The sequence below is a fragment of the Alosa pseudoharengus genome, unplaced genomic scaffold, assembly GCF_046254945.1.
Source record: "Alosa pseudoharengus isolate Yale_2024_CS ecotype anadromous, Long Island Sound unplaced genomic scaffold, YU_APseudo_1.1 YU_APseudo_1.1_scf_9, whole genome shotgun sequence".
Classification (NCBI taxonomy): domain Eukaryota; kingdom Metazoa; phylum Chordata; class Actinopteri; order Clupeiformes; family Clupeidae; genus Alosa; species Alosa pseudoharengus.
In genome coordinates this window covers 5,704,534-5,731,017 of record NW_027468881.1, presented here as the reverse complement: position 1 = coordinate 5,731,017, position 26,484 = coordinate 5,704,534, and the positions used below count along the sequence as shown (strand labels likewise).

At 42.1% G+C, this 26,484-nt stretch overlaps 1 protein-coding gene across 1 annotated transcript in view; it reads right to left on the bottom strand.

The window, feature by feature from the left end:
* The window catches only part of ptpn1 (protein tyrosine phosphatase non-receptor type 1), a 52,689-nt gene extending 30,209 nt beyond the window's left edge, over positions 1 to 22,480 (bottom strand). Inside the window, exons 1-4 of the mRNA XM_076275733.1 lie at positions 22,245 to 22,480; positions 21,152 to 21,242; positions 18,494 to 18,594; positions 3,395 to 3,493 (exon numbers count right to left, since the gene is read on the bottom strand). Coding sequence (XP_076131848.1) covers positions 3,395 to 3,493; positions 18,494 to 18,594; positions 21,152 to 21,242; positions 22,245 to 22,301 — 348 coding nt within the window. The 5' untranslated portion in view covers positions 22,302 to 22,480. The remainder of the gene's footprint in view (positions 1 to 3,394; positions 3,494 to 18,493; positions 18,595 to 21,151; positions 21,243 to 22,244) is intronic.
* Between the last annotated feature and the right edge of the window lie 4,004 nt (positions 22,481 to 26,484).

The window sequence follows — 26,484 nt, the reverse complement described above, 5'->3', positions numbered from 1 at the left end:
CAAATAGTAGCCTATGGTGATGGCAGCTTAAAAAAAGATTTATTTCACTCATCTCACTGAAATGAACATAGAATGCGGCCTGTTGCGCAAAGAAATTAATTAGGCAGATGATCTGCATCTCCGTTAACCGAAAGCTAGTTTTCATCTCCATTGTTGACGTGAAATATGTCTCCATAGTGTCAGAGAAGTGATAACATTATGCAGTTGCAGGTAGCCAGTGTTCACGTCACGGGAGTCAGAAAGAAGCTACCTGCTCTGTTTCTGTCCCTCCCAAACTGCGCTAAAATTGTGTAGGCTATTTAACAGCCAGAATTTTTTTTTTTTAAATGCACGGGGGAGGTCCTTTTATGATCCACACTACCTCATACAAAATAGGCCTACTCCAATGTCCATCTAGCTCTTGTGAAGTATGAACTTCTACAACACTACCTACAGAGTACAATTGTCAGCAGTCAGTAACAGCATAATGTGACATAGTGCATCGTCACTCGTCAAAAGTCTATTCAAATTTAGTAGGATGTCCAGTTCACATTGGGAGGGGTTTCGTTATCAAAAGTGGAGCGCATGGTGCAACAAGGTGTTCCTAGGTTTTTTAATCAGTCATATGGGTGTGTTTGGGGCGTAACATCATTTTAAACCAATGAGAATGACATCTGGCATTCCCTTTAACGGCGCAAAGCGCGATATGTCAAATAAATGCATCCACATTTTGGCATTCAACGGCGCATTTGAAGGAGGCTGCTTGCGAGACCGTATGAAATAGTCATTCTTAAACCATGCATTACTAAAACCTAGCATAGCCTTCACGCATTTGCACTCGTCTATTATTTGAACTCATTGGCAAAGTGAAACTAACTTCACCAAGGTGTCAGTCAACGAAGACAGTTATATGCAGTTACTTTCACTATTGACTGACAATGGGTTACCATCGAAAACATAGGCTGGAAAAAGCAACAGTTACCATAATATTGCTCAAATGACTGAATAAAACAACATTTATCCTGCAGTGCGTCTTCAGCTGTGCTCCATACGTGTCTCTCGACTCTCCCCTAATCACTTGTAACCGTCATTACCAATTTGCAAATGATGGTGAATAACTACTCATCATGAGCTGTACAGTATTTCGTAATATCTTTATTCTAATTATGTTTCCCATTGTAATCGTGCAATTTGTAATGCTTTGCATGGACGTGCACTGGTGTGCGTTCATGAATGATAGAAGGATGAGGGGTATAAGTAGGAGAGTTTTACCTTTGTTCGGGAGTGCCTTCTCGAGATATACTTACGGTTTATTGCTGTTGGTATTGCTGCTAGCATCAATAAAACCATTTTTGCATCGAATTCTGCCTGCTTGAAAGCTCCTTTTTTCTTTAGCATAAGTTTTATTGGTGATTTTTCTTGAAGTCGTGAACTCAATTTTCTACTTATCTACTGGCCGATTTGATGACCTTCCACCACGACACACCCACCTCACACACACACAATTAAACACCCTAACCTGACAATCATGATCATTAGGGTGGTCCTTATATTGGGTAAAAAAAATGTTTTGGGAAATGTTCAACTCTCACCCCCTAAATGTGTTAGGATATCAATAAAAACACACTGTGCAAAATTTTGAATTGTTCCTACAATATCTAGAGGTAGCTCAAGGCCTTTGAATATTTCCGGAATTGCTAATTTTTGCAGAAATTGTACCATTTAAGAACGCACAACAAAATAAAATGCAATATTATTTGTTGGTCAGACTATATAATAAGGAGAATAGCAATAATAAACAATGTCAATTAAATCAATAGCCTAATAAAATAAACAATGAAAATGAGGGGGGGGAAAGCAGTAATAAACAATAATGTCCATTCAATCAATAATATAAAAACTATAACATGGTAAGACTACATTAAAAGAGAATATCAATAGTAAACAACAATGTCAAATTAATCAATAGCCTAATGGAAATAAAACAATATTTTACAAACCATAACGCATAAGAAGCGCTTAAAGAACTAAGTGCATGTTGAACAGATATGCCTTTAGACCCTCTTAAATGGCCAAAAACTATCACAGGAACGGAGAGCACTGGGCAACTCATTCCACTAACATGGAACCACTGAGGAAAAGAGTCTTAAATTTGACCTAGCGTTTATGACTGGTCGACACAACAGACACTCATCAGAAGACCGCAGTGGGCGGTTGGGGATGTAACTTGATCATTGAAATAAAATAACAAGGAGCAGATCCAGTCAGTGTCCAGGGTCAAAGGCGAAAGTGAGAGATTTAAATTGTATCATCATATTGTACAGTTGTACACCCAGGACGTCCTTTTTCTCTTTGGGCCAGAAGAAAGTCTCTATCTTCTGGATTCTTGAGATGAATGAGTGCATCTTGATGTGCGATATCAAACAGGTCTCCCAACTGGTCTACGAAGGCCTCTACATTGCACTGCTGAGAATCAGAAGTTCTCTTGGCATTTTTCTTCAGCTTCTGCCATTTGTCGTGAAGTGTTTTGTGTGATGTTGGGGACATTTCTGTGATGTTGGGGACGAACGGGAATCCTAGCCTTGTCCTAGAATACCAAGACTTCTTTGATCACCGCTGTTGCACTTTCATGCAGTTTTTTTCAATGTTTTATGGTAATATTACAACAAACATAAAACCTGCTTCTTGGAGGGTAACTTTGTTCCAGTTATTTCAGTCTCTTCTGATCCAAGTAACCATATAGCGGATTTGCTTCATGTTGCTTCAGCCATTGTCTCAAGTGTATATTGTCTATTTTGCTTCATTCACATTGATGCTTTGAAAGACATATCACAACTAAAACAGGAGTTGCTATGAATTGCTCACAACAGCATATTATTGGGAAATACCGGAATCAGCAGATGAGATTAGCAAATCAGCATTGCAAATTTGAATGGACAATATGGAATTCCCATTTCAATGTGGTCACCAATAATCAATACACATTATCATTGACTGCATGGTCAAATAAGTCCATTGCTGCCATAAGCATATATTATTAAACAATTATACATGCTAGCACAATGCATCACATAATACGCGAAAAAATCCTGAATATGCACACTGCACAGTATGTGTTAAACTTCAAAGGTCTTGAGCAACCTCTAAATATTGATTAATATTGATAAAACTTTGCCCAATTATTTTTTTTATTTATTCAAACATATTGGTGGGGTGAGAGCATGAACTTTCAAAAGTTGAAAAATAAGGACCACCCTAATGATCATACACCCACCACACACACACACACACGCACATTATCAAACACCCCCCACACACACATATACCAAACACTCATTACCAAACATCCCCCACACACACACCAAACACTCATTACCAAACACACCCCTCACAACCCCTGGGCGTGTTGACTCACCGAGCCCTTCTCGATGACACGGTTGAGCATCACCACTCCCCGAGACCGCTGCTCCCACACCATCTCCCAGAAGTGGCCACACGTGTTGGGCAGCGGGCCCTGCAGGGAAAGAAAACACGGTTACAGCGCGCGCGCACACACACACACACACACCTCAACATTTTAACACACACACACACACACAATCTACTCCACCCAATCAGTTACTGGATGGTGGCCCTGAAACAGAAAAGAAAACACACTTCATAGTTAAAATACACACACTTCAACATTTTAACAGACACGCACAACCATCTCAACATTACACACTCTTACACTGACTACACACACTCACACACACACCTACTGAGACCTTGTTGGAGAAGAGACCACTGCTAACCTGGTTGCTGGCCAATGGTGTCATCTTATGTGTGAGCAGGGCATGAAATTGGCACCCGCCCACACGCCAAATGCGGGTAACTTTTGTGATTGGCGGGTGAAACTGTCAATCTACCTGCCACGTTGGCGGGTAGCCAATAAGACAACACAACACTGAGCAAGGAGATGCACTGTCGGGATTGCCGTAGGAAATGTACTCTTTACTCCGCTACATTTTCAATTGCCTTTCGTTACGAGAACAAGTTTATTATTGGAGAAAGTATCTCAAGGGAGAAAAGAGCACCTCTCCCCCGGTACACAACGGCGTGGGAGAAAAGAAACAGGGCTTCAGAAAGCATTGCTACGTTTCCCCGCGATTATAATAGTGATGGCTGGCCTATGTAGCCTACTACACAGAAGTAGATGTTCTATAACGTTATAGCTAACAACTCAGTTAACGCAATGACGTCCTGCCAGTTGCTGCATCTTCTGGTGAGGCTGCCAGAGTGCCAACGAGACTAGAGGTATGGCATGACACGGAAACTTCCACATACCGTATATTAATTTCTGGCCAACATCGTTCAACAATCACATTGGACAAGGAAAGTAGGCCTACAACTTAATTTACAAGCAAAGCAAATGCACTGGAAATCGAGCATACAAGTTAGAAAAAGCCTAGCATTCATTTATGTAGCCTCAATGTTGCAGGACATGACATGAGACGGTCGGCTGAGAAAACAGATAGCCTGCTCTGTCGCTCTACCCGAGTGGATTATAGCCTAAATATAGGTCTACCCATAATATAGCCATTGTTTTTAGGTTACATTGTCTGTATGGTGAAGTTATAACCAGACTTCTAGCAATGCAAAGCAGAAGAATCAGCTGCAATGTATTGGAAGACTGCTTTTCAATCCATAGCCACGTAATGTTTATTCTGGCTATGACAAAGTATATTAAATAAAATATATATTTGAATTGGGCTTTTAAAATATGTTTGACTATATGATTAGCCTACAGAGGAGGAGAAAAGCAAATAGGCATAAAGGATACTTTTGTATCCCTTTAAAGGTCCATCAAAAATATAAAAATGTAGGCCTACAAAAAAGTAACTTGTTAGGCCTACTTGAGTAATTTATTAACAAAGTACTTTTTTACTTTTACTTGAATACTGTAATGTGTATTCTGTACAAGTTCAAGAACCATTCTTATGCATTTTCTGAGTCGTTCACCTTTATTTTGGGCACAAAATAATTTTGGCTGGTAAAAAACCACTGTGGCAGGTGGATTTCAAAATTCACCTGCCACAGTGGCTGGTGGCCAAAAAAGTTAACTTCAGGCCCTGTGTGTGAGTGTGTATAAGTAATAAGGTCAGAGGTCAGGTGTTAAGGGTCAGACCAGAAGCTGAGGAGGAACAGGTTTTTGCAGTACAGAGGTGGTTTTAGGCCTTTGAAGGCCAAATGGGCACCCTAACCCCTTTACTGACATGCGACTAGCATGGGCACCCTAACCCCTTTACTGACGTGAGACTGGCATGGGCACCCTAACCCCTTTACTAACGTGCAACTGGCATGTTGAAGTGTATAGATAAGAGGTTCTCAACCTCTCTGGGGCTACCAAAGGTCAAACCAAAAACAAAAGCAAGACTGACTTCTGGTTACTGATTATGATGAAGTCAGGATATTCATTCTCATGCACACATGCTTTTTTCCAGGAGCTGAGCACAAAAGAAGGGCAAGTTGTGACACTATCACACTCACACACCACACACACACACCACACACACCCACCCACACACACACACACACACACCCCCACACAAACCCACACACCCCCACACACCCCCACACACACACCTGAGAAAGGTGATTTCATTCTGTTGCTCAATAAGGGAAAGAGGGCTGCCAAAGTTGTGAGCGTCCTCACTCGTCCCACTGCTGTAAAGTAGAGTAAGTAAAGTGCCTTTATTTGTCACATACATTTTACATGTAGTGAAATGTAAAAGGGTCCTTTGCTCTGCATTTGAATAAAAGAACATAACGCAAAAAAAAAAAAAAAGATGCATATATATATACACAGTAAATAAAAGCAATATATAAATAAATAAATAAATAAATGCAAGTTAAAAACATATCTGTCTTTGGGAGAAGAAAAACGTATTTAAAATGCGCTGAGTTGAGCAGTCTCACTGCCTGCTCCCTAGACAGTAGGGGTGGGCGATATATATCGTCTGCGATAATATCGTGATTGTTGTTTTAACGATGTGCAAATTTACATTATCGAGTATTTAAATTACACTCAAACACACTCAAAATCACGCATTGAAACCCCATACATTCACTAAATCCAGGAGGTGTATGCAAGAGAAGCCCCGTTGCAGCAGAGCAAGTGTCACATGATCCCTAGAGGGTCCACGTTGTCACACGCAGGTATAATGTTTATTTTGTGTAGCGAGATCAAGACGTAGCCTACAAGGGATTTTGTGCAGCTACTTCTGTTCACGTAGCATTGATGAGACAGTCCTTTTTTCCTACATGGTATTATATGGAGAAAACATTTGCCTTTGAGTATTTTAGTAGTCAGTTGTAAACAAAGAACTCTTCTCATGTAACCCTTTTGTAAATGGACTAAAGTTCGCTCAAAATATCTACGTGTATCGATTATGCTAACCGTTAGCATCTCTATGGGATTTCTCATATACATTAGCCATAAGCTAACGCATTAGTTTCTATTCTGTAACTTGGAATGCTAGCCTACATGATTTCTCTTAAACAAAACATCGAAGGGAATAACTGAGATGTACTCTGTTGGTCTGCTTAGTTTTACAGTGAATCCTAAGTAAAGGTTTTTGAAAGGAACCTCAGCTTCAGACTTTCTCTTGAGAAACTGTTAGGCCTAGTCATCTTCTCTAATGTAGCTGGCTAGACCATGTCATTGCCACACACACAAGTGAGGGCAAAATTGGAAATGTGTCATAGAGTGACAATGCATTGGTTGATTTGGTTAAAAAGTCACAGGTTAGGTTATTGGCAGGGTTGGGTAGTAACGGATTACATGTAATCTGGATTACGTAATCAGATTACAAAAATCAAGTGACTATAATCAGCCCAGATTACAATAAAAAAATTGTGTAATCAGATTACAGTTACATTGTTGGGGATTACCTGATTACATTTTATCATGCAAGCAATGCAACTTTTTGATGATAGCCTAGTTATCTTTTAATTCGACAAGCTTCGGGCTTGCCGGTTCGATCCCCGACCAGTAGAAAAAATGTGGGCGGGGGAAGTGGTTGAGCACTGCTCTCCCATGCCCACATCCACGGCTGAAGTGCCCTTGAGTAAGGCACCTAACCCCTCATTGATCCCCGAGCGCTGTTGTAGCAGACAGCTCACTGCTCCGGGTTGGTGTGTGCTTCACCTCACTGTGTGCTCATTGTGTGCTTCACCTCACTGTGTGTTCACTGTGCTTCACTAAGACCAAATTTCCCTCACGGGATCAAAAGAGTATCTATACTTACTAACTTATTTACTATTGGGGCAGGTCTCTCGGCACACTGCCTGATCTTTTCCTCTTGTTTTAGTGTTACCGTTTACTTTGAGAAAGTCACCAGGTCCCCCTGGTTGAAAAACATCCCAAAGGAATCATTTTCTCACCCCCACAATTGAAATGGACATGGTGGCATTCAATCTCAGGCCATGTCCTGGGTCAAAAAAATCCAGCGAAAGCTAAATTCATTGTCCAGGTGTGCCCTTATAAAGGTTAAGCTGAGTTGTGCATGTTTGGAGAATAGTGATCCATGATCACATCCATGATGACTAAGTGATCAATTTTGGGATGGGGAAAATGTCAACCACCAAAATACCACCCCCAAAGTGGAGAATAGCTATAGAAATGTATTAGTTTTGGGTGTTTTTCAGACAATGGGACCTGGTGACCACATTCATTTCTGTGTCTGTGTGTGTGTTAGAGATGCGCGGTTCGCGGTTACAGCCACCGACTCAGTGGTTAAACCGCGGATCGGGCGGATGACATGAAGAAATATAATATTTTAATTAAATTCGGGCGGGTGGCGGTTGAACCAATCAAATGGGAAAAAAATATAGTCTATACATTGTTAAATTGTGTTACCTACATCCGAAAAAAAAACGAGCACACTTTGAAATAGTCAAATTTCATACGCAACTAGGCAGTAATTTGGCCTAGTTGCTTATGCATGTTGCTTTGTTCAGGCCTAGGCTACTACCATCAGAGATGGTGTTGCGGAATTGGTGTATTCCGATGTTTCACTGAGCAACCGCACGCACGCACGCACGCCTGTTCAGTGTGCAATAAGAAAGCAGAATAGGCTACAGTGCAAGTTGACCGATGATTCATCTCCCATGTCGCGTCTCGTTGCAGAGCCTTGGTAGGCCACTAAGCAAATCTGCAACCCCATGAGCCCAGCTGCCAGTATTGGAGGAGGCCTAAACATCTCGTATATGAGACTGACTGGGTTATTTTGTTTCGATATTATATATAAAACACATAGTCATTGTAGCCTACCATTCAGGGAATAGGCATTTAAAAGAGACACAGATTATGGAGTGATATGACTCAAAAATGACATTGGGCAATGGCAGTGCGAGATGTTCAGAACGTAAGAGTTAAAACTTCTACAAGCTCAATAACATCCACAGTGGAAAAAAGAAGGTAAGAAAAATAGTCGGAAAACTTAGATGTGTAAGTCAAGCAAGCAAGTTTGGCGGTTGTTACTAAAAATGTGAACATGCACGTTGCACTGTTGTGCGGTGGACTTTCGGAATGAATAGTCGCGTTTCTTTAATATCGAGGCGCCATAGTTTTCCGATCGGCCTGCTGGTATAAAATTAATTGCGCTGTCTGTCTAAAAAAGACGCGCTCTCTTCCCATGCAGTCAAAATGAATGGCAGGCTTCAGAGAAGGCTTGTCATAGTGTTACCCTGACATGACAGTGCGTAAAGTAGCCTATAATGTGAATGACTTGTTATTTTATTAAAGATTTCTTTCTTTTTGCAAAAAATAAAAGTACAATAGGCATTTATTAGTAGGCTAAATAGCAGCATGTTGAAATTATGTGCCAAATTGCGTTTTTTATTACAATGATAAAATTGTAGGCTACTCCTTTATTTGGAGACTGTTTTGCGAGACAGAGACCGAGTTTGCTGCTGATATTCTGGGGATAGGCTAAAACATAGCCGATGAAGGACTTTAGCCTTTTAATATATTTGCTGCATGGGATCAGTCTTTCTAGAACAGGCAAGAGCTTTCTAGCCTCACGTCAGCAGCGCCGCATCACCCATATACATTAAAACAACCAGCGGATGGCGGGCGGGTGCGGGTTTGAAAATTGGTCAAAAAATTTTGGTGCGGATGGATGATAAGTTTTGCTATGCAGTTACGGTTGAAACTAGATGTACCGCAGAACGGTACAAAATATGACCGCCGCCCAGTCCAGCACATTTTTTCCACAAAAAGAAATCACGCTGAAATATGATTCTAACTGTCTCACTAAATTGCATTATCCACACTCAATTCTCACTGGTATCTGCTAGACAACAAGTACCAAAACATGATTAGTTCATAGATTTCACATGTAAAATTTATTTTATACAACCCCACCTCCATCTTGCCTGTTCATAATTCTGAGAAATTCTTGATTGTTTGTGTTATGTTTATGTTATGTGTGTGGGTGTGTGTGTGTGTGTGTGCGTGCGTGCGTGCGTGTGTGCCTGCGTATGTGCCTGTGCATTCTAGCGTACATATGTCTACTGTGTGAGTATGTGTCATACGTATGATTACTGTGAATGTATGTGTGTGTGTGTGTGTGTGTGTGTATCTGTTTGTGCACATGTGTGCACATGAAATGGGTTAACATGACCCCTGGAGGCAAACATACAAAAAAAAAATGGTCCTCCTAGGCCCTACAGTTCTCAAGATATTCACAGAAAACTGTGTCTGCCCTACCCTCCTTTCGGGGGGTCCAGTCCAGCGGGGGGGCTACAGATCAAAACGAAAAACGATGGTTCCATGCTATCCATGTGGGGTTACATGCCCACCAAGTTTCGTGTACCCCGGTCTTTCAGTGTCCCGGGACTCATTGACGGAAATTTGGGCATGCGAAAAAAAAAAAAAAAATAATAATAATTATTCTGACTAAACCTATATGACCGCCGCTTCGCTGCGCGGCGGTCATAATAATAGCCCATCCGCGCATCTGTAGTGTGTGTGTGTGTCTTACAAAATATTGTGAGAATACATTTTGGACAGCAAGTCTCGGTCATATCATAATTTGACCCCCTCAACATTGGCTTATCTATAGAGACATGTGTACTCAGGATAGTTATTGAGATGCATTAAAGGCACCCTTAACAGTTTTTTTACCTTAACATAACCTTCCCAAAATCATTTTGATGGCACATACCTCATAACATAACGATGGCACCTCTGCCACTGTCTGAGCGGCCCTCTGTAGGCGATTACCCACCCAGAGATCGTTTTCTACAGACTGCTGTCGGTGCATTCCCGCTATTTTATTATATTATATCGTAAAAAAAAAAGAGTTATGTTCATACTTTGTTGCAAAAGACGCATATTTAATTAATTTGTTTATTATCCTGCTTCTCAACCAGAGGGGGACCCCAAGTGCAAATCTTGTTCAGGGTGCCTTTAAGAAATTAACATTTACATTTATTCATTTAGCTGACACGTTTTAATCAAATTATTATCAATTTTGTCATATACATACATACATGTATATAATACATACATATTACAAGGGCCAGTGTTTTTTAGGATCTTTATGGAGACCCAACCCACAGCTTTTGCTGTTAAAGTTTTGCACACGGTCAGACCTGAAAGATAATAAAGCATACAACATCTGCCGTTTATACCGTAAAACTGGCTATTATTAATAACAAAGGAAACTGAAGAATAAAACTCCTGGCAAGCTCCAAGCAAGCTTCTGGTCTGGGGACCCAAAGGGTGCTCTGCACATGTCACGGGCCTCATCTCCTGTACAGTCACAGATTTCAAGGGAGTTCTCACAGAATTGCCGTTGCTGTGGAATCCAGCGTCCTCCGAGACCCTCAGATAGAGCAGCCCGTTTGGCCTTAAATGTTGTAGAATGCGGAGTGTGGAAAAAAAACAACGGTGCATATGTGTGCACAAAGTTAGACCAGCAAAATTTGAGGTGCACCAGTGAGAGCAACAAAACATTTTAGCTGCACTGGGCAGACTTTTGATCTCACCCTTTAACCCTGCGTGCGCACGCACGCGCACGCACACGCACACGCACACGCACACGCACACGCACACGCACACGCACACGCACACGCACACGCACACGCACACGCACACGCACACGCACACGCACACACACACGCACACACACACACACACACACACACATACAATAAAGCACTTCACCTCACACACAGTAGAAACTTCACTCCATCATAGAAAAGGGTCTTTCCCAAGCTTTTGCTCTCCCACCCTCCGTCTCTCCCTTATACGCACACACACACACACGCAGCTCCATTTTGGGTCCCTGTGCGCCTACTGTGGTAAGCAGCCCTGAGAACCCCTCCCCACCAAGTTCAGTCACAGTGATACCGGGCTCCAATAAACAGCCCCACAACCATCCAAACATCCCAGACCTTACACACTCTAAAACACCTCACCAAGCCTGCCACGCATGTGTGTGTGTGTGTGTGTGTGTGTGTGTGTGTGTGTGTGTGTGTGTGTGTGTGTGTGTGTGTGTGTGCGCGCGTTCAGGAGAGGAATGCATCAGTAGTCGTGGGCGGGACAGCGACATCACTACTCACAAACAAACCCACAATGCACTGGGGGAGCGGAAAGTCGCCCACGAGATGTTTGCATTTCTGAGAAACCCTGATTAGCACAGCTGAGGGAAAAAAAGACAAGATTTTGTGTGTGTGTGTGTCAACAGGTTGAGACAGGCCTCTTAACTGAAAAGAATCAATATGCTCAGCTGCTGATCAAAAAAACAAAATGAGTGTGTATGTGTGTGCCTGTAAGTGCTGACAACCAGTTAGATTTGAACACACATTCACACAACCATGAGCACACACACACACACACACACACTGTACAGCCAAAATCTGTCCATGGTGATTAAGCGCTAATGAGTGTGTGTGTGTGTGTGTGTGTGCAGGTCAAGACCCTACAGCATAGAAACACACCGACTGGAACTTACACCCATCACACTGAAGGGTGATCTACCCCCCCCCCCCCCACCCCCACCCCCCGCTGCACTGAGGAACTTACACCCATTATACTGAAGGGTGACCTACCCTCCCCCCGCACTGAGGAACTTGGTCTAGCCCTGATGTGGCCACAGAGCTACTCATCTGCTGGAGTCTGCTGGTATGGAGCTGTTGTGTGTGTGCATGTGTGTGTGTGGAGCTGGTGTGTGTGTGGATAGCTGGTGTGTGTGTGGATAGCTGGTGTGTGTGTGTATGTGTGTGTGTGTGTTTCTCTGTTAATTGCAAACGTTACACGTTCGCTTTTATGGGAAGGGGTGTTCCGGCCCTAGTGTGTTCCAGTCGTCTGTCTTGTGTGTGTGTGTTCTGGCCCTAGTGTGTTCCAGCCGTCTATGTCTTGTGTGTTTTGCCTTTCCTGTTTTCAGGTCCCACCCATCTCTGATTGCCAAAGTGGAGTTTTCAAACCTTTATTTATACTCATAGGCAGGGCTCGAATTATCTTTTTGTCTTTAAGGGGGTCTCTCTATCTCATAAAAAGTTGGCACACCCCGTGAATAGCCTAACAAGGCGAAGAAATAGCCTAGGCGTACAATATATGCACACGGTAGGCCTAGGCTTTACCTTGACACACGCACACAACAGACAGATTTTTCATAGAAATTGATTGCTTTTAATTAATTTCAAGATATTATTGATCAATTTCACAATACAAAGAAATAGACTAAACGATTTAGTCTGTGCCATTCTCAATTTCACAACGTAACTCATTTGAACCAGACCACTGTCTCAGATAGGCTATCCTCAGTGTCAAACACAATAATGCATGTAGTATAACTTATATAAATAAGTAAAAGCACTAACTGGCAAAAATTATAAGCCATTGCAGCCAAACTATGTTCTAGTATTGTTGAACCATGGAAAATTAATAGACGAACAATTTTGGAGTTTGCACTGAGATGTTGTCGGGTAGCCATTGAATATTCCGACATCAGAGACTGCTAACAGGTGTTTCAAAATATCTGGGAACTTTCCGGAGCTCTGAATGGCAGAGGATAGCTACAGATCATCAGACAACACAATCATTGTAGGCTGCATTATGGGCCATAATTTATGGCTTTGTCAATCAACATAGAAGAGGTGAAGCGCAAGTTCAACAGCAAACAGGACTTTTCAGCACATATCAAACCATATTGGGGGCTAGCCCAATGAACGCCTATGTAAATAGACAAAACACTCGCATCAAAGCAGGGTGATTTCTTCAGATTTGCGAGTGCTGTCAAAACGATCGTATAAGGTTTGCTCATATAGTGGTGTGGTGGTGAAGTGTCATGCTGCGTTCAAGAGCGTAGGGTAGGTCTACGTCCCGTAGTAGCCTATATTTTAATTTAACGTCTTTAATGGTAAGAGATCGCACAGGGATGGATAATGAGCGGTTGTTTAAGATTAAATTACAATGCCAGACACCTTCAGATATGAGAGACCCCCTCAGGTTTTTGACTTTGTTGCTTTCATGGGAGCCAGGTGATGGCTCATGGGTGATCTGGGGCCTGTACTACGAAGGGAGCTTAACCTACCCAGATGTAACCCAGGGTTACTTTGTTAAACCGAGGTTTACAAAACCTGGTTATCATAAGTGGTGTTAATCGGTACTACGACGCTGATTAAGAAGTTGATTTGTTGAACCGGGGTTAACCTAATTGGAGTTTGTGTGCGTTCACATAAAAGGGGATGACGCGATCACCTTTTTTTACGGATGAGGAATGCACAATTATTATGACAAGTTACGAGGAATTAAAATTCACTCTACGACAAAAATCAAATACGTCGGCAGCAAACAAAGCAAGGCAAGGCTGTTGGCAACGTATGGCAGGTAGCCTAAATGCCTTAAAGTTAAGTTTTATTTCCACATGTTCTTCAAATATGTGTTACGGAGGGTTAATAGCTCGCGAAATGTCTGAAATGAGTTGAAATAATTAAATTGCCTATTTGGAGTTCATAAAAAGGCCTACAGATGCAACACAATTCAGAAGTGGGCAGAGAGATTAATAAGGATAATTGAATGTTTAAGTAGCCCCCATTGACTGATTTATGCCTAATCCTGTGAACATTTCAGATGCAACGCCATTGCCAAACGCACATGGCAGCAGGTGAAAATTAAACACAAAACTTCTAACTTGCATTAATATTTCTTAATTATGAAAACATGTTGTATGTTTATTCTATATTATATAATATATATATACCCTTCACATGGCCTCTGTTTTACAGCTAACAAGAAAAAGGTGTCTTTGAACACTACTGTAGGAGGAAAGGCACCAGAGTTTTTTACAGTAGCAGGAGTTGGCCATCGCAAATAATAGTGGAAGGCCGATTATGGAGTGGGTTGAGGGAGGCATTCGGTCGGATTCTGGTGCTGTGGAAATGTGCAGCCTTTATGTGCAGGGTAGGCCTAATATGACATTCAAGTTTATGTTAAAATGGTGATTTTAATTTATTAGGACGATTTATTTTCGGACATACAGTAGGCTATTCTTGCTCAGATGTTCAGCATAGGCCTACTGTAGGCCTATGTCCGATTCATTTTCGAACATACAATATTCTTGCTCAGATGTTCAGCATCACCTATGGAATACATGAATTGTCCACGTAAGGGCATTGCTGGTGACATTAGAGAAGTCTGCCTAAATCAGCTGACAAAGATAACGAATTCCCTCGGCTAACAATCTATATCTTCATAGAGAATATCGTCCGGGTATATCAGCGGATTCTGGCGGTCTCTAAAAACCCTCGCTCTGTGAAGAGAGCCCCTCACGATTTGCGCTCCAATATGGTGTCTTATGGATCATCCAGGTATGCCGATATTGTCTCGGGAGAAATTGTTAGTGGAGGGGTGGTACTTATAAAGGGTGTGGTTAAACTGAAACCTCAGGTTAACCAAGAACATAACCTGCTCGGAGCAGGTTTGAGATGCAGCGTAAATTACCATGGCAGCATACCTCGGTTCAAACCTATCCACCTTTTGTAGTACGGGTTAATCGGGAAGTTACGCCACACGTGATCAAGTTACTCTCGAAGTTACCCAGATAAGCCAGTAACCCCGGTTGGTAGTATAGGCCCCTGGTCCTGCTCATTGTAAAGGTGCTACAGGGGTAGTGTGTGCTAAGTGCGGCAATTACTCCCAGTGTGGAGAGTGGCTACGATGTAGCAAAATACTGGCCTAGTGTGGCCAGGGTGTGCCGGGTTTGGCAAAACTACTCCCAATGGGGAGGTTGTGTGTGTGTATGTGTTTGTTTGTTAAAATTAGTTTGGCTTAGGCCTAGCCTTCTTCATACTTTAATTTTGTATTGTCCGTTTGAACTTTTATTTTGATTTATCAATAAACCGGTCATCTCAATCATTTACTTCATTGTTTGTGTTTACTTTTTTCCCTTACTTTAAGTTACTATTTACGCAGCCATATGTCCCTAGGCATTTTAACTGTGTGTGTGTGTGTGTGTGTGTGTGTGTGTGTGCAGAAGTGCACAGTGTGACATGCAGCAGGGCTGAGGCCTGATGCCTAATTGATCAGGGCTCCAGACTAACTTTTTGCACTGGTGCACCTAACTTTTTTTCTTAGGTGCACCAGCACAAAAGTTAGATGCACCCACATTTTCAACCACATCGCATTTAACACCGCAGCAGGTTCACTTTTTTCCCTTAATTACTGTCCTATATAGGTTGTCCTATGATTTACAATTCTACAAGAAAAGTAACTTAATGAAGTGTTGGTGCTTTAAGTGCTTCACTGAGCTAAATGTATTGAATAAAAATAACAGTGAGTAAATTAACAGTGCACGTCTTTTAAGGGCTTCAAACTGCACATCTCATGGCTCAATGTTTTACATACTATCCTTCATGATCTTTAGGCCTTGGCTAAACCAGCTCGCCATGCTAGCATCTTCCATAGAAATGTTTTTGAGCACAATTTAAAGAGATGTTCCAAGTAGCCTGGGGGATTTTTATGTGATTTTGCAATGATAATTGCAATAATCATTTGACAGCCCCACAATGCAATTTACTTTTTAATTTTAGTATTTGTAAATTTTCAATAAGAACATGGTTAATGCAGTAACGAAATGGTAGGCCTATTATTATAGGCTATTGCAATGACTTGCCATGCTCGATCTAAATGTGTCCATTCAATTCACCGTAGACAATGACCACTGTATACATGCAGGGAATATTCGGGCTTTAAATGTAGCAGCGATATTCGGTTTGCGTCAAATACCGGATTAAATTGATTGATGCCATCAGAATGAGTTTACACAACTCGCGCGCAAAACGAATATTGCTGTTGAAAACCGGGTTACTCCCTGCATGTAACTGCGGTCAATGACGCACTCCTTTTCGGCGATATCTGTATCTCTGTCGTTCGGTCGTTGTATGCATTGTTCGCAATTTTAAGACGTCTTTTCATCTGCAATGACTCCTATAAATTTGGCGCAAGTGGCATTCCTGTACGTCGGGTTTACGTTCAAACAATTTTTCTGGTGAATAATTATTTCGGACTGAACTTGGTGAAGGGAAGTTTCACTAGGCCTATCGTAGGCAACGATAAACTTGATCATCATCTCGGGCTCGTCTGATCAGTTTGCTGCAGCCAGCCGCTGAAAGGCAGAGGGGAGAGGGGACATTGTATCTCGGCCTATGTGACCACACTGTAATGCAACTACATCCACTCTGTTTATCTGATGGGTCTCGGACCTCCCTCTCTCTCTGCAGCACACGCATTTTCAAATTTACGCACAGGCACTGGGCCACGGCCAATCAGAGGGGAGGTTCCGCCCTTCACTATCTGTGATTTGTTTAAACCACGATATTGGCCAAATATGTGTCTGTTATTGAACCAAAGGTAGAGTTTCAATGCGGACACTTTTTCCTCTCGAATAGCTGGTCGCACCGGTGCGACCTCCGATTTCTTTTAGTCGCACTTTTGAAAAATTAGGTCGCATATGCGACCAAATTGGTCGCACTCTGGAGCCCTGTTGATGCTTCTGCGACAAAAAATCCACGTCTTAGCCCTACACAGTCACCATGGGGTACCCCCTCAAAGCCCTACAGTCACCCGACATGCACCTACAAAACATTGTAACTTTGCGTCGAGGGGACTCGGACCTCAAGGATGATTGTGATTGGTCAACACGCCCTGTGTGCGGATAGCTGATGTGCTTCAGCAGCATGCTGTGGGTGGTAGCCTCATGCTAGCTCGCTGAGAAGCTTTGCAAACAAACAAACTCACACATATTTGTGTGTGTGTGTGTGTGTGTGTGTGTGTGTGTGGGCAGTAGCTTCATGCTAGCTCGCTGAGAAGCTTTGCAAACAAACTCACTTATATTTTGGGTTATAATGACAGGGTTATCCCATTGTACAGTGTCTGTTTGTCAGTGACGTTTTAACATCAGCACTTCACCAGCAAGCAGTACTTTACCAGCAAGCAGTACTTTGTGGGCAGTTGTGGGAAGTTCGCTTGCTAACATAAAATAAACTGGCTGGCAGACACTGCGCAAATAACTTCAGACGTGTTTTCTGGTTACAATACCTAGGTCATTGGAATATACTGTGTCTATTTCTCGATAACTTTCACCAAATCTGAGCACAGAAAGGCCAAATAAATAACATTTATATCTACACATGCCTGTCTGTAGAGTTTGCCATTCTGACGTTCCATCATTTGGGCGGTGTGCTACACAGACACAAGACATGCAGAACTGAAAAAGGTTCAGAATGGCATCTAGTCAAGGCAGAAACATGAAGTAAACACCGTTGGGTTTACATGCAGTCTCTCTTTCTCTCTCAAAAGGCTCAGCAAATCTTGTCTTGCCATAGCTCCACTCATAGAACACACACTCTCTTTCTCACACACACACACACACACAGCTGGTAACCACACTGCAACCTCAAAGGTCAGACTTCACAGCCAGACGGCACCAAAATCTCACCCACATCAACCCCGGCATCTCGTCCCCATCTCAACACCAATGCTGAGCAAGAGCCAGCTCACCAACCCACCCACCTCAGTGTGCTGTGTGTGTGTGTGTGTGTGTGTGTGTGTGTGTTGGGGGGGGGGGGGGGGGGGGTCCACCTCAGGGGGGGGGGGGGGGGGGGGGTCCACCTCAGGAGTGGGTGGGGGCTTGACCACAGTCATTCTCGCATGTCTTAATCCATCCAGGAACAGTACAGGGCCATCCCCATTTTAGATAGCAACCAGCACTGGAATGAAGTGCATGGTATGTGAAGTGTGTGTGTGTGTGTGTGTGTGTTCACATGTGTGAAAATAGTGGAGCTGTTGAAGTGAGCCCCGCTGGTAGTCGTTTCCACACTCTTACATTAACTATGCCATTCACAAAGACCAGGTCAGCTCTCATAGGAACTGAGAGTTTTACACACACAGACACACACGCGCAAACCTGCAAAGACACACACAAGCATTCACATGTGCACACAAAAACACTCTCACACACACCTGAGTTAGGATGTAGCTTCTCTGTGCCTCTTCCATGGCTATAAGACTGGCGTTGATGTAGTCATTGGAACCCTGCTGCAGACGGATCCTGCTGTGGTCAACTGACACACACACACACACAGAGGGGGAAAGGGAGACAAAAAGAAGAGGATTTAGTATTAATCGTGAGTGTTTGTGTGTGTGTGTGTGAATGTGAGTGTGAGTGTGAATGTGAGTGTGTGAGTTCCCACCCCCACACACGCGCACGCGCACACACACACACACACACAGCACCAAAAGAGGACATGTGGGCTCCTGTATACAGCTGGCATGAGTTTCTCAGGTGTCACACACACACACAAACTCAACTGAGCCTTCATGCTTGAAAAAATAAATAAAAAGAGGAAACCACAACAATTTGTGCTCTGTGACGGAAGTATAAGACAAGTGAGAGAAAAAAACGCCTGACTGAACGCCCTGATGGTTTTAACTGTGCTGTTGTGTTGGCTAGGACACACAGTTAGACCAGTTGCTCAGTGAGGATGCCAGAAACACTCCACTTCTCTTCCATCCTAAACTAACACAGGTCCTCACACACACTAAATCCTCACACACAGTCATGCCGTGTAGCCATACGAGTTATCCCTTGTGAGGTTGTAGAAATCATATACACGAATCCGGCGAGCGTTCTGTGGAGGCTGCCATCTTGGACGCCATTACTGGTATGTTAAAGAACCTCCGTGATAACGCACCCTCAATGACAGCTACGGCCAGGCAGTATGGCTTGTTGGATTGATGATGTTAGACAGTGGCCTCCGGTCACAGATGAAGGTACAAGCGATCTTACAGACTATTTATGAAAATTGCTTAGAGTAGAGAATGAGGAAATAAAGACATAATTGGGACTAGGTTGATATTATAGCTACTTAACTACTTTAGCTAGCTAACGTTAGCAATAACTATGCTAGCTAGGCTAGCTAACGAGGAGACTATACAAATATCTGTCCATTTGGCATGTTTTCCCACTCGACATTATAAAAGAAGTAGTGAGACAGTCGTAAATCGCGGGCTGTTATCCCAGTGGACACAACCAATCCAATATGATATGTAAACAAACCTCCGTGATAAAGCACCCTCAATGACAGCTACAGCCAGGCAGTATGGCTTGTTGGGTTGATGATGTTAGACAGTGGCCTCCGGTCACAGGTGAAGGTACAAGCGATCTTACAGATTATTTATGAAAATAGCTTAGAGTAGAGAATGAGGGAATACATAATTGGGACTAGGTTGATATTATATCTACTTAACTACTGTAGCTCTAACGTCAGCAATAACTATACTAGCTAGGCTAGCTAACAAGGAAACTATAAAAATATCTGTCCATTTGGCAACAATAAATAAATGAATGGATATTAAATAAACAAATTCATGTTATTCATTTGTGACCATTGTTTATATAATTGCCACATTTCAAAAGGAAAGGGTAAGGTACAGCTAACTGCTATCTGTGCAAACCGTATGGTAACGTTAGGCTACCAGACAGGGGCAGTCGTATTTTGTGTATCTCACATTTTTCTTTTGTTCCAACTGGTAATTTTATTGCTGCTATTGGAACAATTGAAAACAGAACATGTTTTCCCACTCGACATTATAAAAGAAGTAGTGAGACAGTCGTAAATCGCGGGCTGCTATCCCAGTGGACGCAACGAATCCAATAGGAGGCACTGGCGCAATGCTACCCAGCAACAGTTCAGTAATGGCGCCCGCTTACTTCCGGTAGTTTCGCCGGATTCGTGTATAGGCTGACATCTCTGTGTTAATATGAGGCTGTAGAAATTATAAAGGCTGGCCTCTCTCTGAATATGAGGCTGTAGAAATCATACAAGCTGACCTCTCTGTCTATGAGTATAGGGATGTAGTAATCATATAGGCTGATATATTATATGAGATTGAGGCTGTAGTAATCACAAAGGCTGACATATATTATATAAAAGCAAGGCTGTAGTAATCACAAAGGCTGACATATATTATATAAAAGCAAGGCTGTAGTAATCATATAGGTTGACGTATATTATATAAGAGCAAGGCTGTAGTAATCACAAAGGCTGACATATATTATATAAAAGCAAGGCTGTAGTAATCATATAGGTTGACAAATATTATATAAGAGCAAGGCTGTAGTGATCATAGGCTGACATATATTATATAAGAGCAAGGTTGTAGTAATCATATAGGTTGACATATATTATATAAGAGCAAGGCTGTAGTAATCATATAGGTTGACATATATTATATAAGAGCAAGGCTGTAGTGATCATATAGGCTGACATGTATGTATGACTGATCGTATAGGCTTATGTCTCTGTCTTTATCAACACGAGTGTTCATATGGGCTTTGTGTGTGCAAGGTGCTAGCATTGGAGTGTGTGTGTATGTGTGTGTGTGTGGTGCTAGCAGTGCTGTGTGTGTGTGTGTGTGTGTTTGTGTGTGTGTTGCTGGCAGTGCTGTGTGTGTAAGGTGCTAGCGGTGGTGTGTGTGTGTGTGTGTGTGTGTGTGTGTGTGTGTGTGTGTGAGGTGCTAGCGGTGGTCTGTGTGTGTGAGGTGCTAGCGGTGCTGTGTGTGTCTGTGTGTCTGTGGTGCTAGCGGTGGTGTGTGTGAGTGTGAGGGGCTGGTACTCACACGGGCTGACATCTCTGTAGCGGTTCCTGTTCTTGTTCTCCTGGAGTTTTGCCACCCGACAGGGCAGCTCACTCGACTGCTGCCGGATTTCCTGTAACACACAAGGGAGAACCCACACACACACCATCAGAGAGGGGGAGTACTTCAGACAACCTCCTGAGAGACTGAAGCAGGACAGCCCTGCTAACTGTTTACTTTCAGAATCAAAACATTTGCATGAGGGACCAAGCCGCTATAAGGAAGGGGCCCTTCATTTACAGACAGATGCTCAGCCTCTGAGCTGTCCTGCCTACATACTCGAATTGAGCACAGCTCTGTGACGCAAGGGCTAGCCTGGCCCCTGAGTCGTGTTTATAAACATGTTTATAAAGTCCAGCAGAACAGACAGGGCCGCACAGCTGACGAGAGACTTCCAGATATGCTGTGCTGGGCTTAACCTTTGAGACAGTTAGCCAGTTCGCTAACTCTCACCTCTTTGAATGCACACCTAGTGTGGCTAGCAATAACGATACACATCATATTCCTGTACATTCTGGTTTCACGACCATGCTAAGTATTGCCACCTGGCTGTTCCTTTGACCAGGTGACAGCAAACTAATCGGTTTAACTTCCATTAGCCAACATGCTGGTGCTTTCCAGGAATTTGACACAAGGAGGGAGCAGACTTTTTCTCACGTACTGGCCTGAGACGTAGGCAGCAAAGTTTGCTCTCTCGTTTCCACGTACTGGCGTGGCGAGCTCAACACTTCACACTTATTATCTATTTAGATAACGACCTCAGTGTAGCCTACTACACCACTCCTCCACTTTGTTCCGTCTTAAGAGATAGCAATGCTAACTATTTCCAAGGGATAGCATCTCTTGATCATTATGGTTTCTGGACTTACCAAGCTGTCAAACACAGTGACTAGTTCGCTTGATTATTTTCCTAAACATCAATAAATCGATATTGTGTCTACAACATGTCCTGTGCAGTGTGCACGTCTGTTAGCTGTGCAACATTTGTAGGCTACACGGCTGTAGCCGGCTGTGAAAGTTGTTAGCTAAGTTACCTTCTTCACTGCACCACCTTACTTGAGCCAGCAGTACCTACCTGGTAAATGGCGTTCCAATTCCCGGATTCATCGATTTCTCGAAACTCGGCTTCCATTGCCGTGTGAAATACAACCCCAAAGCCCGACGCTCTGTTGATTTCTGTTGGTCGAGCTACTATGCCGTCAGCTTCGAAAACCGGTAAACAAAAAGACCGTAAGAATTTCTTGAATTTTCCAGTCTATGGTTTTAATGTTACTGTTGTCTTGGCCTGTTCTTACCGGAAACACGCTGCATGCTCCGCCTCCTGCATCACTACTATCCCTCGTTGGCTGGGACCCCGCCCTAAGATCGCAGAGTTTACCAATCACAGGACGAGGACAGCCGAACAGACCAATCAGCACACAGAATAAGCGTAGGCGATGAGACAGCCTAGACTGGCAGTCTAGATTGTATGTTCCTGTTGGCCAGTTAAAGCATCGTAAATGTCATCTGTAGGGCCTACATTCATTTACACGGAAAAGTATATTTAGAAAAATAAACTGCTAAAACTCTGGTATACAGAATGATGTAAATAATTCGGTCAAACGACTGAAACAGCTAATGGCACGGAAGAGGCATTGCTTGACTGACAAAGTGCAAACGGTGCGTTTGCCTGACCGGTCAGATTTATAATAATAATAATAATAATAATAATAATAATAATAACTAGAAAATGTAATTTCGACGAAATAGTTAAATTATTTAATAGTGAATTATTGTAGTGAGGACATTTATTTTGAAACAGTTGTGGGCAGAGGAAATAGTAGAGCCAGATTGTATGCTTAAAGCCTGAGACAGAGTATATAGTTTAAAAGTTGAATGTAGATAGTGTAATGGATGTTGATAGACAGAAAGTTGAATGGATGTTGATAGGCAGATTGTTTAATGGATGTTGATGGATAGTTTAATGGGTGGATGAGTGAATGGTTTGAAGAGGATGAATGGATAGAAAGTTGGATGGAATGTGCCTTATATCCTTGTAGAATGGAGAGACACAGAGAGAGTTGGCCTAGTTAAGCAGAAAGCAGTTGATACAGGTGCAATCAGTTTAACTGGCCCTTTGATGGGTCCTAGTTGAGCAGCTGGAAGTTGATACAGGTGCAAATCAAGTTAATTAGTCCATTGTGATGTCATAGTCCTAATGTAAAGTCTATAGGGAAAAATAAGCTTGTTACAGTCACTGTACTGTTCTTCCTAGGCTTCTTATTACAGTGCATGAAAATGCACTGTACTGTTCTTCCTAGGCAACTTCTTATTATTATTATTACAGTGCAGGAAAATGCACTGTACTGTTCTTCCTAGGCAACTTCTACTTCTTCTTATTACAGTGCATGAAAATGCACTCTACTGTTCTTCCTAGGCAACTTATTACAGTGCATGAAAATGCACTGTACTGTTCTTCCTAGGCAACTTATTACAGTGCATGAAAATGCACTGTACTGTTCTTCCTAGGCAACTTCTTATTATTATTACAGTGCATGAAAATGCACTGTACTGTTCTTCCTAGGCAACTTCTTATTATTACAGTGCATGAAAATGCACTGTACTGTTCTTCCTAGGCAACTTCTTCTTATTATTATTATTCTGCTTACCACTTTTTCTAGACGCAATTTCTCTTGAACAGTTTAACTTAGAAACTTCATTCAAACTTTGTAACGTAGGTCTTCAAACAGATCGGGTTGCTATGTCTTTTCAACTTTGAAACTTTTATACTTTTTAAACTATTAAAGAAAAACTTTTTAAAATTCCCCATACACTTAACATTGCCGATTATGACATCATAATACGGCTATTAAGCAATTAGAATGCTATGGCAGGTGTTCAGGCCACCTGCAGCCTCAGGCTTTAAGCATACAATCTGGGTCAATTAAGACTACACATCCTATTCAACTGTTTCCTCTGCCCAAAACTGTTTCAAAATAAAAGTCCTCACTACAATAATCCACTGTTAAACAATGTAACCCATTAAACTACTGAACTTTTTACATTCAACTTTTAAACGGTCTACTTTTAAACTATCATTAAACTATCTATCTATTAAACTAGCTGTCTATCAACAACTTTTAAACTATCTACATTCAACTTTTAAACTTTTAAACTATATACATTCACTAGCTGTCTATCAACAACTTTTAACTTGTCATCAACTATGTCAACACTTTTCATCAACTATGACTCCTACCCACTGTAGCTAGTTAGCATGGTTAGCAAAGTTAGCATGTTAACATTGCTAACATTGTTAGCATTTTTAACAAAACTGCTAAAAATGATTAGCTAGGTTAGCTAAGTCACATGGTTAGCATAGTTAGCATGCTAGTAGAGGTGACAGGACACACCCACGGTAGGCTAGCTGAGCCGTACACTCCCAAGTAGTGCAGCATAACTTGCTAACATAACTTTGCCTGAAATTGCACTGTGCCTATTTACAAGGGCATTGTTCCCACCTCTTCTGGGGCCTACCATTAAATGTTGGACCGCTATAGAAAGCTGAGAACCTCTAGTTTTCGTAGGAAACAGTCAAAATAAATGTGTGATGTACTCACTAAGAGTTACAGAGGCTAGAATATAGTTTTTTCTTTCTGCCGGATTACAAGCATCTCTGAACTGACCACATTTCAGCCCTCTAGGTCTCTTGATATCCCTTAGAAACACAACTGAGCCCTAGCACCAGGTCTTGTGAAGTTGTGTGCAAAAGTAGATCAATATAGAATGAAAATATGAGTGCTTTAGACTATTATTTGCCAAGGTATGCCCATGCGTTTTGTAAAATGTCTATGGATACTCCCCATAGGAATTTTTGTTATCCAAAATGCATACTGACAATCAAATGCTTACTGCACATGAACCCCTTTGTGTAGAAGCATAATCCTGGTCTCAAATGAAAGGTAACACTTTGAGGTTTCATGCTTGTATTTGGATTATACTTCAGGGGTTCTGATATGGAATGACTACACTAAATATGTAATGATTACAAAAATGTCTCTATTTTTGCATTTACTTTGTTGGTTCAATGAGTGTGTATAAGATAGACTATACATCTGTACAACTAATATTGGATAACACAACATGAAGATTCAATTTCTATGGATTCTTGTGAATATTTCAGTACCCAATATGTTGCATCTACTTATTGTGCTGCAGCTACACTGCAGCCAGAAGTCAGGGTAGCACCAAAAGCGGAAGGGGGGGAGGGGGGCATTTTGGATCAAATTTAATTGAAACATAATAAGATTAATCTGAGAATATAAAGCACTTTACAGATTGTACATGAACAAAGTTGTCATTTTTGGATTCCCAAGAGTCAAAGCTTTAAAATGGTGTATAACATTACTATGCTACATAGCAATATGGTGCATACAATTGATTTAGAATGTTGGGGGGAGGTGGGGGAGGGGGGTAACCGTCCCGCCGGCGGGACACTGAAAGTTATGTGGCATATTTCAAGACAATCGTTCAAATTGTTATAAAAGCATGGCATTTGGCACAGATACTCTCTAAGGGTTATTTTTTGGGAAAAAGGCGCTGGCCATCCAAAAATTCAACATGGCGGCCATTTTTTCAAGATGGCCGCTATTTCTGTCAAATATGTCAATCGTTCAAACATTGAGAGTTGGCAGCTCTGATTTAATAGAGTGAATGTCATTACACAACCAGGGCACACTGGTGACTTCACTGCTGTGGAACTCAGCATGGGGTTCAGTGTCAGCTGATCTAGTTTTACTTACACTGTAGTTCTTGACTAGTAGTATACCTAAGTTTAGTGTCCCAAATGCTGTCTAACAGCCCCTCATCAATGAGCTAGTAATAGATGTAGTTAGATGGCCGCACCTAAATTGACAGGTTGTGCCAGCGCCGAGCCAAGGGTAAGCGGGGCTATACATGACTTGTTCATGTATGCTTACCTGGAAGGTGTACAGATCACACAGGACTTAAATGGCACTTGATGAATGATCGGGCTAGGTGTAGGTGACCCGAACCTAGTTGTATCCCATACTTAAATGTGTACTATGTCTATGATTGAGGTGGTAAAAGGATAACCCCTCGGCCTTAATCAGACAACAATCCCCCAAAATGGCAAATGAAAATCCCATGTCAGCCAAGAGATCAACTGATTGGATGAAATGTTGTCAGACAGACACAAAGGAACCCCTCCTCCTACCCATCATGTTTCTCAACAAGATGGCTATAAAATGATTGCCACCAACATTCCACTCTTTCACAATAGTGACCTGGAGATCCTTGAAAAGTTTGTGATCCTG